Here is a 16,002-nt window from a genome sequence, read left to right as displayed (position 1 = left end):
GACTTAAAATTCCTTGAATTTCTTAAGAGTTTCTTGTTCAAATCAATCTTCACTTGCTACTGTTGGTGGTTTCTGATGTGTTTAGTATCAAAATGATTTTGAGGAAGTGGTTCCTCTGCAGAGCTTTCTGCCAGGGGCTCTGATGAGAACTGCAAGTGCCTAATGCCTGTGAAAATCAAAGCAGGAATCTTCTGTGCTCTTTATTTCCCCCTCTAGATCTTGTGATCTGATTAACCTGACATCCTTGTGTCTCTTCTTTATCCTGGCTCTGGGACCCCTCTGCACCAACAGCCTTCTCCTCTGCATCACGTGTATTTTTGGAGCACGGCTATATCTCTTTTAGTGGAGGATAATTGCTTCAGGGGGAATGCCTGGGCCACAGACACTTTGTTTTCCTGGGGATAAATGCAATCATCAATAGCATTTAGAGGTTTGGGGTTTTTAGAAAACAAAAAAAAAAAAAAAAAGAGAAAAGATTTATTTTTTTTTTTCCCAGGAAGGCTGATTGAAATGACTGCCTGGACTCCTGAGGGGGGGGTGGTGGTGTGGCAGGGCCAGGGTTCACCTGAGAGCCAGTCAATCTGCATACATAATTGGTGTTGACAAACTGAATGTGGAAGGAATCTCTCAGGGTTACCATGGGAACAGAAAAAAAAAAAAAAAGAGGTGAATTCTGGTTCATCGGGTCCCAGCAAAAGGATATTTCTGCATGTTTTGTTCTTGGGCCCTGCAAGAGGGGAGGGGAGAAGGGAACAGCTTTTCAGCCCACCTCTATCTGCTGAATTCTTGGCCTGCTTGAAATAGTCTGTGGTCTTGGGAGAGTCTTGTTATCCTGGAATTCCTTGTTATCCTTGTTATCCTGTGAGCCCCATGTTACTGAGGGGAATGGGGGCTCTCTCTGGTCCCTGTCAGAGGATGTGGTGTCCTTGCACAGGCTCTCCCTGCTCCATGGGAACTATCCTTGCAGGTAAAGTCCTTCAGCATGTTGAGATTCTGGAAAGGACCTTGGATTTTCGAGGGATTCGACAGGGATTTGGTCTGATGTCAGCAAATGCCACAGCCCGTGTGCTCTCAGGGCAGGGTGTGCAGGGAGGCTGGGAAGGAGCAGGAGTAGTTCCTGTGTCCCAGAGCCTCCACCTCTTCCAGGCAGGAGTGAACCTGCCATAACATTCCACTTCCAGTTTAGTGGCTTCCAAGGAGACTTCTCAATCCGCTTCCCGAGGTGGAGTTTAGCTGGCATTTCACATCCCCCCTGAACCACCGGACACAGGGAATACCTGACTGTGCCTGGGATTTCTGGGAACAAACATCTCCTGCCTCCCCAGGCAACTTGTTAAACAGGGGCACTCAGGGAGCACTTGGCAGCAGCTGAATCACTCCTCTCCCTGTGCTGACTCTGTCACTCCTCTCGTACCCAGAACCAGCACGACGATGTCAAGAAGCAGCTGCTTGACCTGCAGGTGCAGCACAACAGCCTGAAGCTGGAACACCGCAAGGCACTGGAGAGCCACAGCCAGAAATACGCCCAGCTGCAGCAGGAGAAGGACAGCGAGGTCACCAGCCTGCAGGGTGAGAGGGCTGGGGGAACACCAGGCTGAAGGGCTGAGCTCAGGGCAGGGCAGAGGTTTCCTCTGCAGGTTCCCAAAAGGGTCTGTGAACACCCCAGGGACGTCCCTGTGTGACAGTGTGCAGCACCTTGGCCCTCCTGGACCTTGGCTGGAGTGTTGTCCTGCCCTGGGTGGTGCAGGAACAACCTGCAAAACCTGGCATTTGAGCCTGGGAGCAAATCAAACACACTTCTTGCAATTAGTGTTGTGGATCTATAAAATGCCTTTAATGGTGCGAGTATCGTAGGCAATGCTGATCCCTTTAATTCCCAAAGAGTGGTTTCTATTTAGTCTGCTGTTTAACTACATCGTGGGGCTTTTAAGGTTTGCATCTGTTCTTACAGGTCTGGAAGAGGGAAATCTGATGATGTCTTGTTTGTTTATTTTTTCCTCTGGTCAACAAAGCCCACCGGAGTATCTGAGCACTCCAGGGTTAGAAGGAAGGAAACTGAGGATAAATAAGCGAAACCTAAATATTTGATTGTCTCTGTTCCTGAAATACTCGGCCCCCACTGCTCAGGGCTGCCAGAGTGAAATGGAGGGATTTTTGCTAATTGGCTCTTTCGGAGGCTCTTCTGGGGGACTGTCTGTCATGGTCAGAGGTCTTGGCAGCAGCATCTGTGCTTGCTGTCACCTGGCCTGCACCAGCTGCCTGCAAACACAAGGTAACAGGTAAAGCTGGAGACCCACAGGACACGATTCCATATTTCCTTCTGGCTGCAGGAAAGACAGAGCCTTCTGTTCCCACTTTGATGTCAACCTTCACTGCAAGGCGGGAGCACAACACCCAATCTCAGTGGGAGAATGTCCTGTCCAAGGGCTGAGCATTACAAAGAAAAGATATGCCACTGTAATCAGAAATATCTCTAATAGTGAGCTGAAACCTTGTGTGCAACTCAGCCCACAACAAAGGGCTGAATCCCTTCCCAGTCCATGGTGGCAGGTGCAGCTGTGTTTGCAGAGAAATCCCAGTGCATGATGCTCTGGTGATGATTTAAGAGAGACTCAGGAACCGAAACAGGGCTGACATTTTTGGACACAGTCTTTGTTTCACAGTGGAGGGTGCAGGATTATGTCCAAGGCAGTGAAACATCAGTACACGGCGTGTCTTGTCCCTGATGTCCCTGAAGTACTCAGGAGCGTGCAAAGAGCTTGAAAAAGCTCAACCCCGGGGGGCTGCAGGGCACAATGTTGTTTAAAATCCCAGGAATAGCCACGCCTGAGGGCAGAGCTGTGCCATGATTGCTTTCTGTGGTGGGTATTTTGTTCGTGCCATCAAGAGGCAGCTTCTCTCTGAAGGAGGAGGGAAGCTCCTTATCACATCTTGGGGGTTCAGGAGACCTGAGAGACCTCCCTTGTCATCGTTTCTTAACCTTCCAGTCACCACAGGCAGGGACAGTGAGTGCTGCTCTTCAGCTGCAAGGGGGGGGGTGAGAAATGAGGAAGCAAATATCTTGCTCTTGAAGCAAGCATGGGGAGAGCCTGACCCTGAGAGCAGTGGTTAGCAGAGGCTCTGGAGAGAAGGGTGTTCCTTGGAGTGCTGGAAGGAATGACGGATCGGGTTTGTCCATCTCTGGCTCGTGCTTGGCTGGAATTCCTGGCCTTGGAGAGATCTGTGAGGTGCAGGCTAATTTACCGTGAGAAAGGGAGATACTACACTGGCAAAAAATAGCTCTTTCAATCAAATTTCTTCTCCTCCTGCAGATACAGTGTTTAAACTCAGGGAGGAGAGCAAGCTCCTTCGGAAGGCCCACCAGGAGGTTCATTCCCAGCTCCTTAATGCCCAGGTAACCCACCAGGGGCTGTTTGTGGGACACTGGGCTCTGCATGCACATCAAATATTCTCTAATTGCTAACTCTTATCAGCTGTGTTCCACTGCTGACAGGTGTTGGCAATGTAGATCCATACAAGTAAAATTTTCCACCCTGGAGTCTGTCCCAGCAGCTGAAAACCCAGGTAGTGCTGCACAAGTCCCTGGGGTTCAAGGCAGTGTGAACCAGCATATTCCCAACCCTGGAACGCCTCCTGTCACCTCCACACATCTCAAGCACTTCCAAATGATGGTGGATTGTCTTTGTTTATGCCTATTAAATTAATTGCAGAGAGAAAGAGCAGCGCAGAGGGGCCTTGCCTGGTTTGCTGACCCCCTTAACAGGCTTTGGGTGGGCACAAGCTTTGCATCCATCCGGGTTGTTCTGACTGGGAGCAGCATCCTGCAAGTTCATATCCCATGAACTGCTCTTGGCTGCCTTCTCCTCATTCCTTTTATGTTAGCTGCGCTGGGTGGTTTTGTCGGGGTTTGTTTTGTTGTTTTAAATGTTAATTTTAAGGTCAGATTTCAGGGGGAGGAACTGAAATCAACAGAGCCTGCTCAGGAATTAATTTCCTGCTAAACTTTCCTTGCTGCTTGGGAGCTTTCCTACTCAGCCCTGTCCCTAATTTGGTCCATTTCCAGGTACCCTGGCAAGCACATGAAAAGCTCTCCCCCCTCACTTTCCTATAAATAACCAGGGTGGAAGTGGGGAGCTTTTCCTGAGTGGCTTTTTTAAGCCCTACTTTTCAGGGTTGGAGCTGAAAGAAATAAGCTTCAGGAGAGAGAGAAAAAGTGTGTTGCATTTGCTTACCAGTCCAGGAGAATTGATTTTTCATTTGTCTTGCAAAGTAAATTGGGTTGTCAAGTCGGATTATTCCAATTATTGCCAGCCCTGCTGAGATGAGCACATCCAGGGAGAAATGCTGCAACTGGAAGGAAATAAGTTGACCTGGGGGTATGTGAGTGTGAGGCACAGGAGGAGAGGGAGGCACAACTAAGACCCAGGGTACAATTCTTGTGCCAAGGCAGGAGTTACAGCAATGGCTCATGCACTGAACAGCATCAGGAAAAGGACCAGTGTCACAGCTCAGCACTTTCCAGGGTAAAAGTGTCCAATAAGATGCAAGACTGGCAAAGGGGAAATACAGAATATCCATGAAATCTGGAGGGAAAGCTGAAAACAAGCTTGTCATTTATGGTTGTGTGTTTTCTCCAGCCTTTCCCATGTATAAAACACATCTCTTTAGAGTCCATCTGTGCCAGACAAACGGCTACAAAGGGCGGCTGCTCCCAGCAAGGAGGTGCTTAACCCTGTTACTGTGGGAGGTTTCTCCCTGTCCTTCTCACCCCCTCAGGCCCAGATGGAAGAGTTCAGGCAGCTCAAGGAAGCTCTACAGAAGATGCCAGGCTTCAGAGGAGGAGAAGGAGGAGCTGGGAAGGGGCAGCAGCCCATGGTGCCAGCCCACAGCCAGCTGCAGCTGGGGAGGCAGAAGGTGTGGTATTCCCAGGAAAACCCTGCTAGGAGTGTTCTGCAGGGCTCCTGTGGGTTTCCAGCACGGGGAACAAGCCCAGCTCCCTCCAGCTCAGAGTTTGACATTGTCCTTTCCTCCTTGCAGGGTTTTCCAGTCAATCCAGAGAACGGGGTCCCTCTGGCATCCCCGGTCTCCGGGTTCCAGAGGCCGGCCGAAGTCCCGATGCTGCAGGGACAGAACTCCTACAGCAAGGACGGCCCGAGGCCACAGCCAAACGTGCCCTTGAGCCACCCCACCCCACCCCAGGATGCCAACTCGCTGCCAGAGGCTGTGCCAGCCTGGCCAGCGCGCCGTGGGGACGGGCACGTGGTGAGGTTCACCCGGACCATGAACAGCCTCCCAAACGGGAACCCCGTACGTTCCTGGGGCTTTGCTTGGGAAGCTCAGGACTCAGAGAGCTGCAGTGCTCTGTGTGTGTGTGTGAACCTCACAGCCCTGGGGTGCTTTCAGACTCCTGTGCACTTGTGGTTTCGCCACCAGGTTCAGGGGAGTGGGATGGGGTTCTTCTGCCAGAGCTGCAAAGAGTAAATCATAAAATCAGGCCCCCCCCCCCGCCCCCTGGGCTGATTGAGAGTGAGTTCTGGACAGTAAATATCTAAAAAAAAGACAATAAATTGCAGTGTGGCTAGACTATAATTACAGTAACTATTATAAGGATGTGGGGGGGGGGGTTTGGAGGTGGTTTTGTTCCTCTTTCCTTGGAGATTCACCTACCTGAGAGAGGCCCGGCTCAAACAGGACCTAAATTATTTCCTTTTGTCTTGGAAGGAGAAGAACCTGTTCTACTGCAGGCTGGACAGGGCTGTAGGTTTGTTCTGGAGCACTTCTGAACCTTTTTTCTCCGATAAGGGATTTTCTGGCCCATAAACCTGCCCAAATGCAAGATCTGGGGGTATGTGGTTTAGGTATGTGGATTAGGCTCTCGTGCACACCCCAAGTTGTCTCCTCTCCAGGACGTGAAGATGGTGATGCGCATCCAGGTGAGGAGCCACGAGGAAAGCCAGGCTCCTGGGCTGGCCCTGCCTGGTCCCAGACAGCCCTCTGCAGCAGGAAAACCTCCAGTTCCAGACAATCACCTCTCCCCAGGGAACAGACAGGGGCAAATGCAAAGGTTGGTGACACACAACTCCCTTCTGCTCTCAAAGTTTAGGCTGAAGGTTCCAAACAGGGGCACCCCTGGTCTCTCTCTGCTCGTGTTTATTGTGGGTCTACCTGGAAGGTGGCTGAAGAAACAACCTTTCCTTGGGGTGTTACTGGTGTTGTCTGGTCAGGATCCTGTTGTACTGGGTGCTGTAAGGCACAGGGGAGACTGTTCACTGTCTCAGCAGCACTTGCAGGAGACTGGTTTGTTTTGCAAAAGGAAAAAAATGTCTCTCTGCAGCTGCAATTCATCAAAGTCTGGCCATAACCCAAAAAGGGACTCTGAAAATAGTGCTTCCTCCTTTAACTTATTAATCTCCTGTCTGTGTCCAGGTCCTATCTGTTCAGCTTACCGGAGCAAACAGGATTTCATGTCTGTTTTATCTGTAGAGGAAGCTTCTGGATTTCATTCTGGATTCAGCCTGACCCTTTCTGCTCTTCTATTTTTTTGTTTGTTCACTTAACCTGTAACCTTCCCAGGGCAGGGATTGTGCTTTTCTTCCTCCTTCAAATGGCAGTGTCCTCCCCAGGCTGCTGTGACAGGCACAGGAGTTGTGCCCAGGGGATGTTCTGCTCATTCAGGGAGGGACTTGTGTGGGTGTCACTGAGGGTGAGGTGGTGGTGGCACAATGGCCTTTTTTCAGCCATGCAGAGCCCAGCCAGGTCACCATCACTCTGTGAGACTGAAAATGCAAACACTGACTTGTTTGGCAAGTGCTTTTTCGGTGAGGACAGAGGTCCTGGCATGTTTGGTGTGCTTTGCTTTTCCTGGATCTATCATCAAGGAATTAAGGAGCAGCTGGAGGCTGTTGTTTGCACTGTGGGAGATCTGTGATAAGGAGCACATAACCCAACCTTGTCCATGCCAAGAGCAATAAGGGACCTCAGGACAGCACAAAGAGCCCATGGATCCAAGGCCAGGAACTGCTGCCTTGGGTGGCTGAGGTTCCACGTGAGCCCTGGAGGGGCAGTTTGCATTTTGATGGTTTTATAAGGGGGGGAATCTGAGCTGAGGGCTGGGTTAGGATTTTACTTACTGAAAGTTTTGTGTGCTGGCTTAAAAAGCTGCTAAAGCCAAGGCCACTTGTCCTTTCTCAGCTTTTAAACACAGAAATATCCTTAAGCAGACTTTTAAATCTCATGCAGAGGACAGGCTAAACCGGGCAGTCGTTCTGCTTGGGACTGCTGTAACTCACCCAGGTTAAAAGGGTTTGTTCAGTCATGTTTCAGAGTCCCTGTTACTGGGACTTCCTTCCTCTACCCTTCTTTGCTTCTGAAGCTGTCCCTGAGGAAGGATATTTGGATATTTGGTAAGAAATCATTCCTTCTGAGACAGCCCTGCCTTCTGGGCTTTCCCAGGGGTTCACTCAAATTAATATGAAAATATTCCATCTTTTTGCTTTGACCTCAAACTGCTTTCCATGCAGTGGAAATGGAACATTTTCACTATTTGGGTTTGCACAGGGGCAGATGCATCCTATGCAAGAGTTTTATAAACAGGTGTTGGTTAAAATATCCATCCCAGTTGCAAAGCTTTGTATTGCAGTTTTCCTCTTTATTTTGAAAGGGTTTTTTTTTCTCCCTGTAGCCAAAATTCTACAGTTTTACTTCAGCAGCATCTTCATTTTCAATTAAGTTGGAACAATAAAGACCACTTATGGTTTTGATGTTTTCTAAACCCTCAGATTTGTTTATTTGGGTATGTGTGAGGCATGAGTAAGAATCTGTTTAGAACTGGAGTTCGTTGCCATGTAGATGTTATTGTATCATATGAATAATAGTAAGAGAGCTCACAATAAATTGTGTTTATAAAGCATAACTGCTTTTGTACTATGTGGCATATTAAATGTCCTCTTTCAAGCAGATATCACAGCAATTAATACAATCTGCCAGTTTTGTCAAAAGGTTAAATTAGGACAAAATTCTGCGTGTGTTGGAGTATTTTTTTTTTTCTCTGCTTGCCATTGTGAAACAGCTTTATGAAATATCTCCTGGTGCACTGAGGCAGGGGGTTCATGTTCTGTTCCATACCCTCTTTGCAGCTGGAAAGACATAGTGAACAAGGTGAATGCCCAGATGGATGAAGAACAAGCACGTGGTTACCCAAAGAACCTCCAGTTTGAGCCCCAGCCTGGGCAGGAGGTGCAGAGGGGCAGCTCCCAGGCCCCCAGCCAGGGGAGAGGGGAAGAGCATCACAGAGCTGAGCAGGGAGGAGAGAAGGAGAGGATGGATGAGGAAGAGCTGGAAATGGGTATGGTTTCCCTCATGGCATTAGAGGAGCATTTCTCTGCAAACACAGAGCGTTGGCTGCCTCAAATCCCTGCTTGGCACAAAGTTAAGACACTGGTGACACTGAGTCTGAGACACCACTGACTGTGCCTCTTCCTTGCAGATGCAGGAGTGATTGAGAGGGAGGAGATCTTGCACCCCCAGAAAGAGACTGTTGTCCAGGAGCCAATGGTAAGGAATGGTAGAATGATAAAATCACAGGGTGCTTTGGGTTGGAAGGGACCTTAAAAGATCATCTCATTCCAACCCTCTGCTGTGGGCAGGGACACCTTCCAGTAGACCAGGTTGCTCAGGGCCCCATCCCACCTGGCCTTGGAAAGTAGTGGTGCCACTTGTCATCTGGATGCAATTCCAGCTTGGAATGAGAGTCCAATAAGTCAATAATTACCCAGAAGTTTCTATAATGTGGAACTCCAAACACCCAGGATCTGGAGGGATTCAGAGGGATAACAAAGGCTGGGATTTTTGTTTTTACAAACACTACCAGGCTTGGGGAGGCATGACTAAGTGCTGCAAGCCAGCACTCTGCTTGCTGGGAAGGCATCAAGCCTTCTGCCTCCTGAGGAGACATCCTGCCAGGTACTCACAGGAGGCTTTTCTTGTCCAGATGCCAGATGATGCTGCAGATCCTGCCCAGGATCCAAATAACCAAGGCGAGGATGAGTTTGAGGAAGCTGAGCTGGAGAGACCCGACTTCGAAGAGAAGGTGGGAGGTTTGGAGAAGTTCAAGGAGCCCAGTGTGAAAGAAGAGTCAAAGGAGAAGCCACTGAAGGTGACTGACATGAGGGCAACCAGCAGGGCCAGGGGGGACCCCCAGCTGTGGATGGGGGGAGGCAGAGGGCTTAAGGACTCAAAGGAAAACATCACGTTCCTGGATGGATCCATAATCCCACTGCCAGGACGTGGCAGGCAGGAGAAACCTCTTTCTGAGTGAGAACTGGCAGGCTGGTCAGTCCCAGAGCTTGTTCTGGCTCTGTCCTCTCTGCCTGTTGAAGTCACCCCTGGCATTTGCAACACCTGCATGGCTGGAGAGACGTGGAATAGGGGATGGCTCACTCACAACTGCTCCTGCACAGGGGCTGTGGCTTTTCATGCACTCAAGACCAAAGCCAGAGACAATAATATGAGTCTGCTTTTCTGGTCGATGCAGCCCTGCCTGTTTCGGGCTCCTGGCAGCAGTGACAACACAAGGGAGCTCTGCCTCCTTGTTTGCCTCCTTGCAGATGGAATCCATTTACTTTCCAAAGTGTTTCTCGCTGCCTGAAGCCAGACTCGGCTTGTTTTGACAAGCAGCTGAGTGTTGCTTGTTTTAAAAAGGAGTGTTTTATCTGTCAGGCTTTAAAATCGTGATTAATAGTGAGATTAAGAAAAAAAAAAAAAGACCTCCAGGCCAATGAAATCAAACAAGAGAGAGATGCTGGCACCGAGAGAGTAACACCTCCTTGAGATTAGTGTAAATGTGGAAAGAATTAGTGACATCAATACCTGGCTCTCAGATGGGGTTGTGCTGTGTTCCCTAAATAACTCACAGATTCCCTGCAGTCCTGGGACTTGAGGCAACGGCCCTGGGACCCTCCTGCTGCAGGAGAAACCTCTCTCCACAGTGGAAGGAGCTGGGAAGAGAGATTGGATGGAGGAAGCACATGGAGTTTGTGTTGCCTGACTGTCTCTTTGCTCCCCCTGATTCCTGGTGCAGCTCAGTCTTCCAGACCTGGGGCTCCAATGCCAGCGAGCTGTGTCCCTGGCAGGGAATGGGAGCAGGCTGGGGCACTCTCAACAGTGTCTGTATTTTGCAGGATGCTGGCAGACCTGCCAAGCCCAGGGAAGACCCAATGGATGACTATCAAGAAGATCAGGAGCAAGAAATTGTACGACACCAAGGTTCTCCCCCTTTCCCTCTCTGGTGTGGTTGTTACCTGGGAGTGTTGGGAGCCAGGAGCTGGGGAGGACTCAGCTTTTAGGGAGCCAGATGTGAGCACTGGCTTCAGGTTTGCTTCTGCCTGCCCAGTGAGGTGGGTCTCCAGAACAACCCTGGGGCCCACCTACCTCTGCTCCGTTTTTCAGGGGTTCAGAGTACCCTCTATGTTCTGTCTCCCCTCCTCATTTCCATCTGCATCCATCTGCAACAGCTGGGCTGTGGGATGCTTCCCAAACAGGAGCTGGGGGGAATTACAGGCTGTGCCAGTGCTACTGGGCAAGATCCCTGGGTTTCTCCAAGCATGAGCTGGAGAAGATCACCCAGAAGGCTTCTGACTCATGTAGATAGAAATGAGGGGTCCTCTTCCAGCCTCATTCATCCTCTCCTTGCCCTTTGTGAATGGTTGCTGTGGGATTTTTTTCCTGCAGTTTCAACATGATTGCTGAGGAATTGAGGGCTTGGGCTGCCTGCTGGGAATGAAGAGAGTGGGGAAATGAGGGGTGGGCAGAGCAGAGTTGGTGTCAGGAGGTTTCCTTTTCCTGTGTGTATCCAGGCCTCTTGTAGGCTCTACACTGGATAGTTGGACCTAACAGTGTCCCTGGAGGCTGTGCTGGCTGCTGCCTATCACGGGTGGGATTTGGGACACCGTTTTCCACGTGGTGGATGTAGAGTATCATCTTCTACAGTGGCAGCAGGCTGAGATGTTAAAGTTGCATTGGAATGCCAGGACATTCAATGTGCTTAAAACAAACAGGCTGATCATGGCAACACCTCTGTCTTGGCTAAGTGACTTGCCAATCACACCTGGCAGAGGCGGATTCTTCCCTGTTTTCCCAAGTTTCTGAGCTGGGCTGGCGTGGTAGCACAGCTGTACTGGGAAGCAGCACAGTGTGCTGCCAGTCGGGGTCTCTTTTTCCAGGCCTTGCTGATTTTTCCCTCCTGGCTGTTCCCTCTGCACCCAGGAGGATCATGGAGGTGAGGTGGATGACAACGATGACCTGGAGCTTGTCCAAGAGCGGAAGGACCGTGTGGGCCTGCAGGGAGCTGGTGGCAAGAAGGACGACTACTACTGAGAGATGCTGAAGGAAAACGGGATACTCTCGGAATGAGGGGATGGGAACTCCTCCTGGGAACTGGCTCCTGTATTAAACACTGCACAGAACAAAGGCAGGAGGAGGTAACTCTTGCAGGCCCTGAGCAGGGGCCTTGCAGACGTGCATTACATCTCTGGGGGGGGCCATTGGCTCTCCGGTCGATGGCATGGAAGTGCTCCCAGACTGTAGGAACGATTTTATCCTGCTGCTTTTCTTAGAAGCACTTTTTGATTTACTGTGTTCTTCACCTTCTTGTTTTCCATATCCCCTCCACAGCTGGAGAGGGGTTTTTTTGTTGGTTTTTGGGGGTATTTTACCCCCCTGGGCAGCAGAGGGGTGCCTGAACCGGTCCCTGGACTTACTCAACTGATTGCTAATACAAAGGAATCTCTCTTCGTAAAACATTTTGCTCAGTGGTGTTTCTTTAACACAGCCTTTTTGCTCCCCTCAGAGTAAGGTGGGAAGGGAGTCAGAGGATATTATCCTGCTCTTTGTGTGGAGCAGTGCAGGGATGATAACCAACCCTGAGCTCCCACAGACGTGATTGTGTGCCAGCAGTGTGTGTGCCTGTGTGTGTGTGTGAACAGTTGGATCCTCTTCCTGGTGCAGAGACCTCCCAGTGACCCAGAGGAGAACCCTGTGGAGTTCTCCTTTCCTTGGATTTGAGCCATGACTGTCCTGCTGGGCTTGGAGCCTCCCCATCTAATGCTGTGCATCTTGGCCTGGCAGAGCTGCTACTCCCTGGGTTCCCGGAGGTGTGGGCTGGCCTGCACTAAGACAGGCTCTTCTGTGATGGTGCCAGGGACTGCCATGCAAAGAAATGGGAAAGAAGGAATATTTGCAGCCCAACTAATGCAATTCCATCCTGTTCAGCTCCTTTCCAGTCTCCCAACACTTGACAGGGAGCTAAGATCAATTTTGCATCTTCTAGACAGGTTTTAATCAGCAAGTTGGGTATTTCTAGTGTTCTGTTGATGCAGTAGATTGAAGCCTGTGGTGCTTTACTTGATCTCCAAAAGACTCCTTCATGACCTCAGGTAGAAAGAAGGAATGAGTCGGCTGGAGTCCCCGGGATTTAAGGAGGCAGCTGAAAGGAGAGTGGGCTTAATCACCCAGGACCTGTTTTAGTCATCCTACCAGGGCAGAGCTGTCACATTCCCTGCCTTGTGTAAGAACCACGTGTCTGAGCTGTCTCCTGCTTCCTCATCCCCACTCGGAAGTCCTGGACCCTGGGACTCACCAAACGAATGGTTTGAGTGTGGTCACCTGGTAAAAGATCAGAGGAGAGATCTTTGTTCTCCATTTGGATTAGTTAAGCTTTTTTTAATCCCTTGTTTGGGGCACATTTGGTAAGCACTTTTAGACACTTGGGAAAACAGTATTTATTTCCCAATAAGCTCAGTCTTTTTCATTCTGACAGTATTGATTTTTTTTTTCTTCCACTGGTTGTAATGGAGCTTGAAATTTGCACTTCATAGGTCTTTTTGGTTCTTCAATTTTTATTCTGCTTGTGTTTCCTAGCAGCATGATCAGCTGTGCAAGTCCAGCTCTGGGGTAGAGTGGAGTGGTCAGAATAAGCAAAGGTGCCAGAGGCAGAAGAACAGTCAGTGGCAGCTCCAGGGACTCTAGGAAATGATCTATTAGCCAAGTGCCTACTGAGCCCACTGAGGAGCTCACTGCAAAGCTACAGGGGCATTTAAGGCATCCAAAATGCCTTGAAATGGTTAATGCTGTCTTGGTTCTTTCTATGCCAGCCCTGCTGTATGATGCAACACTGCTGGGCCCCCAGTGCCTGCTATAAATAGCACATTCAGAACAGATTAGCTGGACTTGCAGTTGCTGGTTCAGAGCATCCTGACCAGAAATACCTCCAGTTCTCAGCTGGGCCGCCGAGATGTCATTGTTTCACAGCTCAGTGCAGGATCCATGACCACACAGACCGTGGCCTGGGTGCCAAACCTTCGTGCCCAGGCTGCCCCGGCGAGGTATTTAGTGCAGCTCTGTGCCCGCTGCAGCTCATTCGCTCCTCTCGCATGCTCCCCGTGGCCTGTGACTGTCAGAGCATGTAAGTTCAGCCCCTGCTGGAAGTGAATCAAGCACTGGAAATAGAAGCCCAGTGGGGGAGAGGCTGCACACTGATTCAGACTGCAGGAGCTCTCTGGATTAGGAGGCAGATTCTCTGCGTTTGCATGTCTAGGATGAGTAATCCTCGAAGTTATGACTTGGAGGGAACTGCAGCAACTCAGGCCTGAATGTAAAGCTCCCTGCTAGGAGGATGCTTTAGCAACCATATGTCATATGCTGCCCTTAGCTGAGAGCTGAGCATCTCTGCTCTGGAGATTTTCTGCCCTGGCCGTATCCAAGACTAAAATTAGCAAGAGCGTTGCATAAATTGTGAGCTGTGGCTGGTTGGTGCTTCCTTGCCTGGCCTACAGCAAGTTGCCCCCATTTTCATACCAGTTCACTGTTTCTTCTAACAGGAGACAATAAACCCAGTGAAGGAGAACCAGAAAAGCTGAAACCCCGTGGTGCTGGGTCTGTCAAAGCTGAGTCTGGCCTACAAAGCAGGCTGGGATGCTGCTGGTTTTGACGTGCTTCTGGGGGTTCACTGCTTACAGCAAATCCTGGTGTTTTGCCTGAGCAGTGAACTCTCGAAGTGATGACATGAGAAGTCCAGGCTGAGTTTTATTTAGGGCACAGAAGAAGGGCTTGGGAAACAGCTGGGTTACTAAGAGAACAAACAATGAGACAAAAGGTTCGTATGAAGCCAGCACAGGCAGACTGACCAAGCCAAAGCATGTGGGTTTGCTTGGCTCCTGCATAGACAATTGTTTTATGCTCAGAGCACAGTGCAGGACACGGGGTACAAGGTGTAGTTAACCTGTAGCGCTGGTACAAATTTTTTGATGCGTTCAGGGTTTCCATTGCTGTGCCAGCTATTTTCCTTCCCTGTACCACATGCCAGACTGTTGGATGTCTCACCACAACTCAAAGTGAATTGCAAAGCACCCTCATAAGCCCCCTCAGAGGCTGGTGCCAGATCCCTTCCCTGCTCATGGAAATGGTGACAGCTCTGGAGGGCGATCTGCTCTCCGTGGTAGTTGGGAGAAGTGCACAAAGTTGAAGAAGGCAAAACTTGCTTGGTTTGGCTCCAGCCATTTCCTGAACACCCTTACGTTTCTCTGGAAGGGCTTTCAGATCCTCAGTTGTGCATCCAGCTGGGATTCCACAGGTGAGTTTGCCTCAGCCACCAAGAAGTGCCTTCAGCAGCACAGCACCTCCTATTGCTCTGATAACAGTGTTTTCCAAGGAGAGCAGCCACAACTACGACTTCAGCATCCTTTTCTGTGCTGATCCTATTTTTTGATTGATAGCTCTTGGTATTAAAAGAGATTTCTAACAACTTTTTAAAGGCTAGCAGGCACCCCCATTAAATTTGGATAAAAACTAGATGTGGAAATAACTTATAATACTTGGTATTGTTAAATTAAAGAGTTCATTAAGGACTATATATTTTAAAAGGCCAGAGAGGAAAGGGGGTCCTGATGTCCAGATCCTTGAGTTACCTTGTTGTTCAGTGCATCAGAAAATGAAACTATTTAAACAAGTTCCACCTTGCTACAAATAACACTTCTTGTGCAAAGTAACACCTTCCATGAAGTGCAAGGTGTGTGACTGGGGTCTGGTTTTTTGCTTAGGCTGTGAAATAAAAATAGGCTTTGGAACATTGTTTTTGTTATATTTTTGACTTACAGTCAATCTGCAGATCTCGTGTTTCCAAACAGGTAACACAGTGAAGAGCTACAACGATGTGTTTAGGCACATTTCTGAGAGTTTTAACCATGCAATATGATAATTATTCTGTTTTACAAGTTAAATATAGACAAATGCTTACATTTTGCTATGCAGTCTAGAACAGGACCCTATGTAAAACCTGATCAAGATACAAACAAAAAGAAATGCCACTTTTTTCCCCTGGAAAAGACAGGACTTAAAGGAACTTTTATCAATTTAACTGTTGAAAGGCTCTTCCAACACTGCTTAAATCTGTATTTTTTATCAGTGTTTCATTAGAATGCTTTGGTTTCCATATTTAGACAAGCCTATACACTCGTGTACATCATTCAAGGTCGTTCTGAGAGCATTAATTACGGTGTAATGCTGGGATGGAGCACTGCTGTCTCCTGCTGTGCTGCACAATCAGCTTGCTGGCTCCAGATCCAAGGGATGGATTGGGTTTGGTCCTGCTGCAGAGAGAGGAAATGGCATTTGGCAGAAGACAGGAGGAAGAGGAGTATCCTTTTTCCTTCGCTCTCCCATGGTGCACTAAGACCCAGAGCGTTATCACTGCTCTCAGCTGATGTCCTGATGTTTCTGTATTACATCCGTGCCGAATTTATTTAAATTGCCAGTGCCAAGAGGTTAAAGCAGCCTGGATTAGAAGGTATAACCATTAAAAAAAAAAAAAAAAAAAGTCTGTGTAATCTCCGTTTCTTTGAGCAAGCTTTGCATCAGCTGGAGAGGAGCTCTGCCACTTCCACAGCCCTACCGTGGATCTGCATCCCTCCTTGGTGGGAGCCCCTGGGGAGGCAGAGGCACCTCCCGACC

General features: G+C 49.2%; 1 protein-coding gene across 2 annotated transcripts in view; it reads left to right on the top strand.

Annotated features, from left to right (window-relative positions):
- LOC127470678 (Golgi integral membrane protein 4-like) overlaps positions 1 to 16,002 on the top strand; it is a 26,141-nt gene extending 10,139 nt beyond the window's left edge. Inside the window, exons 5-14 of one of the 2 annotated variants that reach the window (XM_051786450.1) lie at positions 1,419 to 1,569; positions 3,312 to 3,394; positions 4,777 to 4,914; positions 5,038 to 5,307; positions 5,907 to 6,064; positions 8,136 to 8,344; positions 8,486 to 8,553; positions 8,990 to 9,154; positions 10,179 to 10,250; positions 11,263 to 16,002. In XM_051786450.1, coding sequence (XP_051642410.1) covers positions 1,419 to 1,569; positions 3,312 to 3,394; positions 4,777 to 4,914; positions 5,038 to 5,307; positions 5,907 to 6,064; positions 8,136 to 8,344; positions 8,486 to 8,553; positions 8,990 to 9,154; positions 10,179 to 10,250; positions 11,263 to 11,373 — 1,425 coding nt within the window. In that variant the 3' untranslated portion in view covers positions 11,374 to 16,002. Of the gene's footprint in view, positions 1 to 1,418; positions 1,570 to 3,311; positions 3,395 to 4,776; positions 4,915 to 5,037; positions 5,308 to 5,906; positions 6,065 to 8,135; positions 8,345 to 8,485; positions 8,554 to 8,989; positions 9,155 to 10,178; positions 10,264 to 11,262 lie in introns of both variants that reach the window. The other variant, XM_051786451.1, reaches the window with a different exon arrangement.

This window comes from Manacus candei, unplaced genomic scaffold, assembly GCF_025592945.1.
Source record: "Manacus candei isolate 608988 ecotype Guabito, Panama unplaced genomic scaffold, ASM2559294v1 h1tg000022l, whole genome shotgun sequence".
In the NCBI taxonomy this organism is placed as follows: Eukaryota; Metazoa; Chordata; class Aves; order Passeriformes; family Pipridae; genus Manacus; species Manacus candei.
The sequence above is the reverse complement of the archived record's forward strand: the minus strand, read 5'-3'. Positions and strand labels throughout refer to the sequence as shown.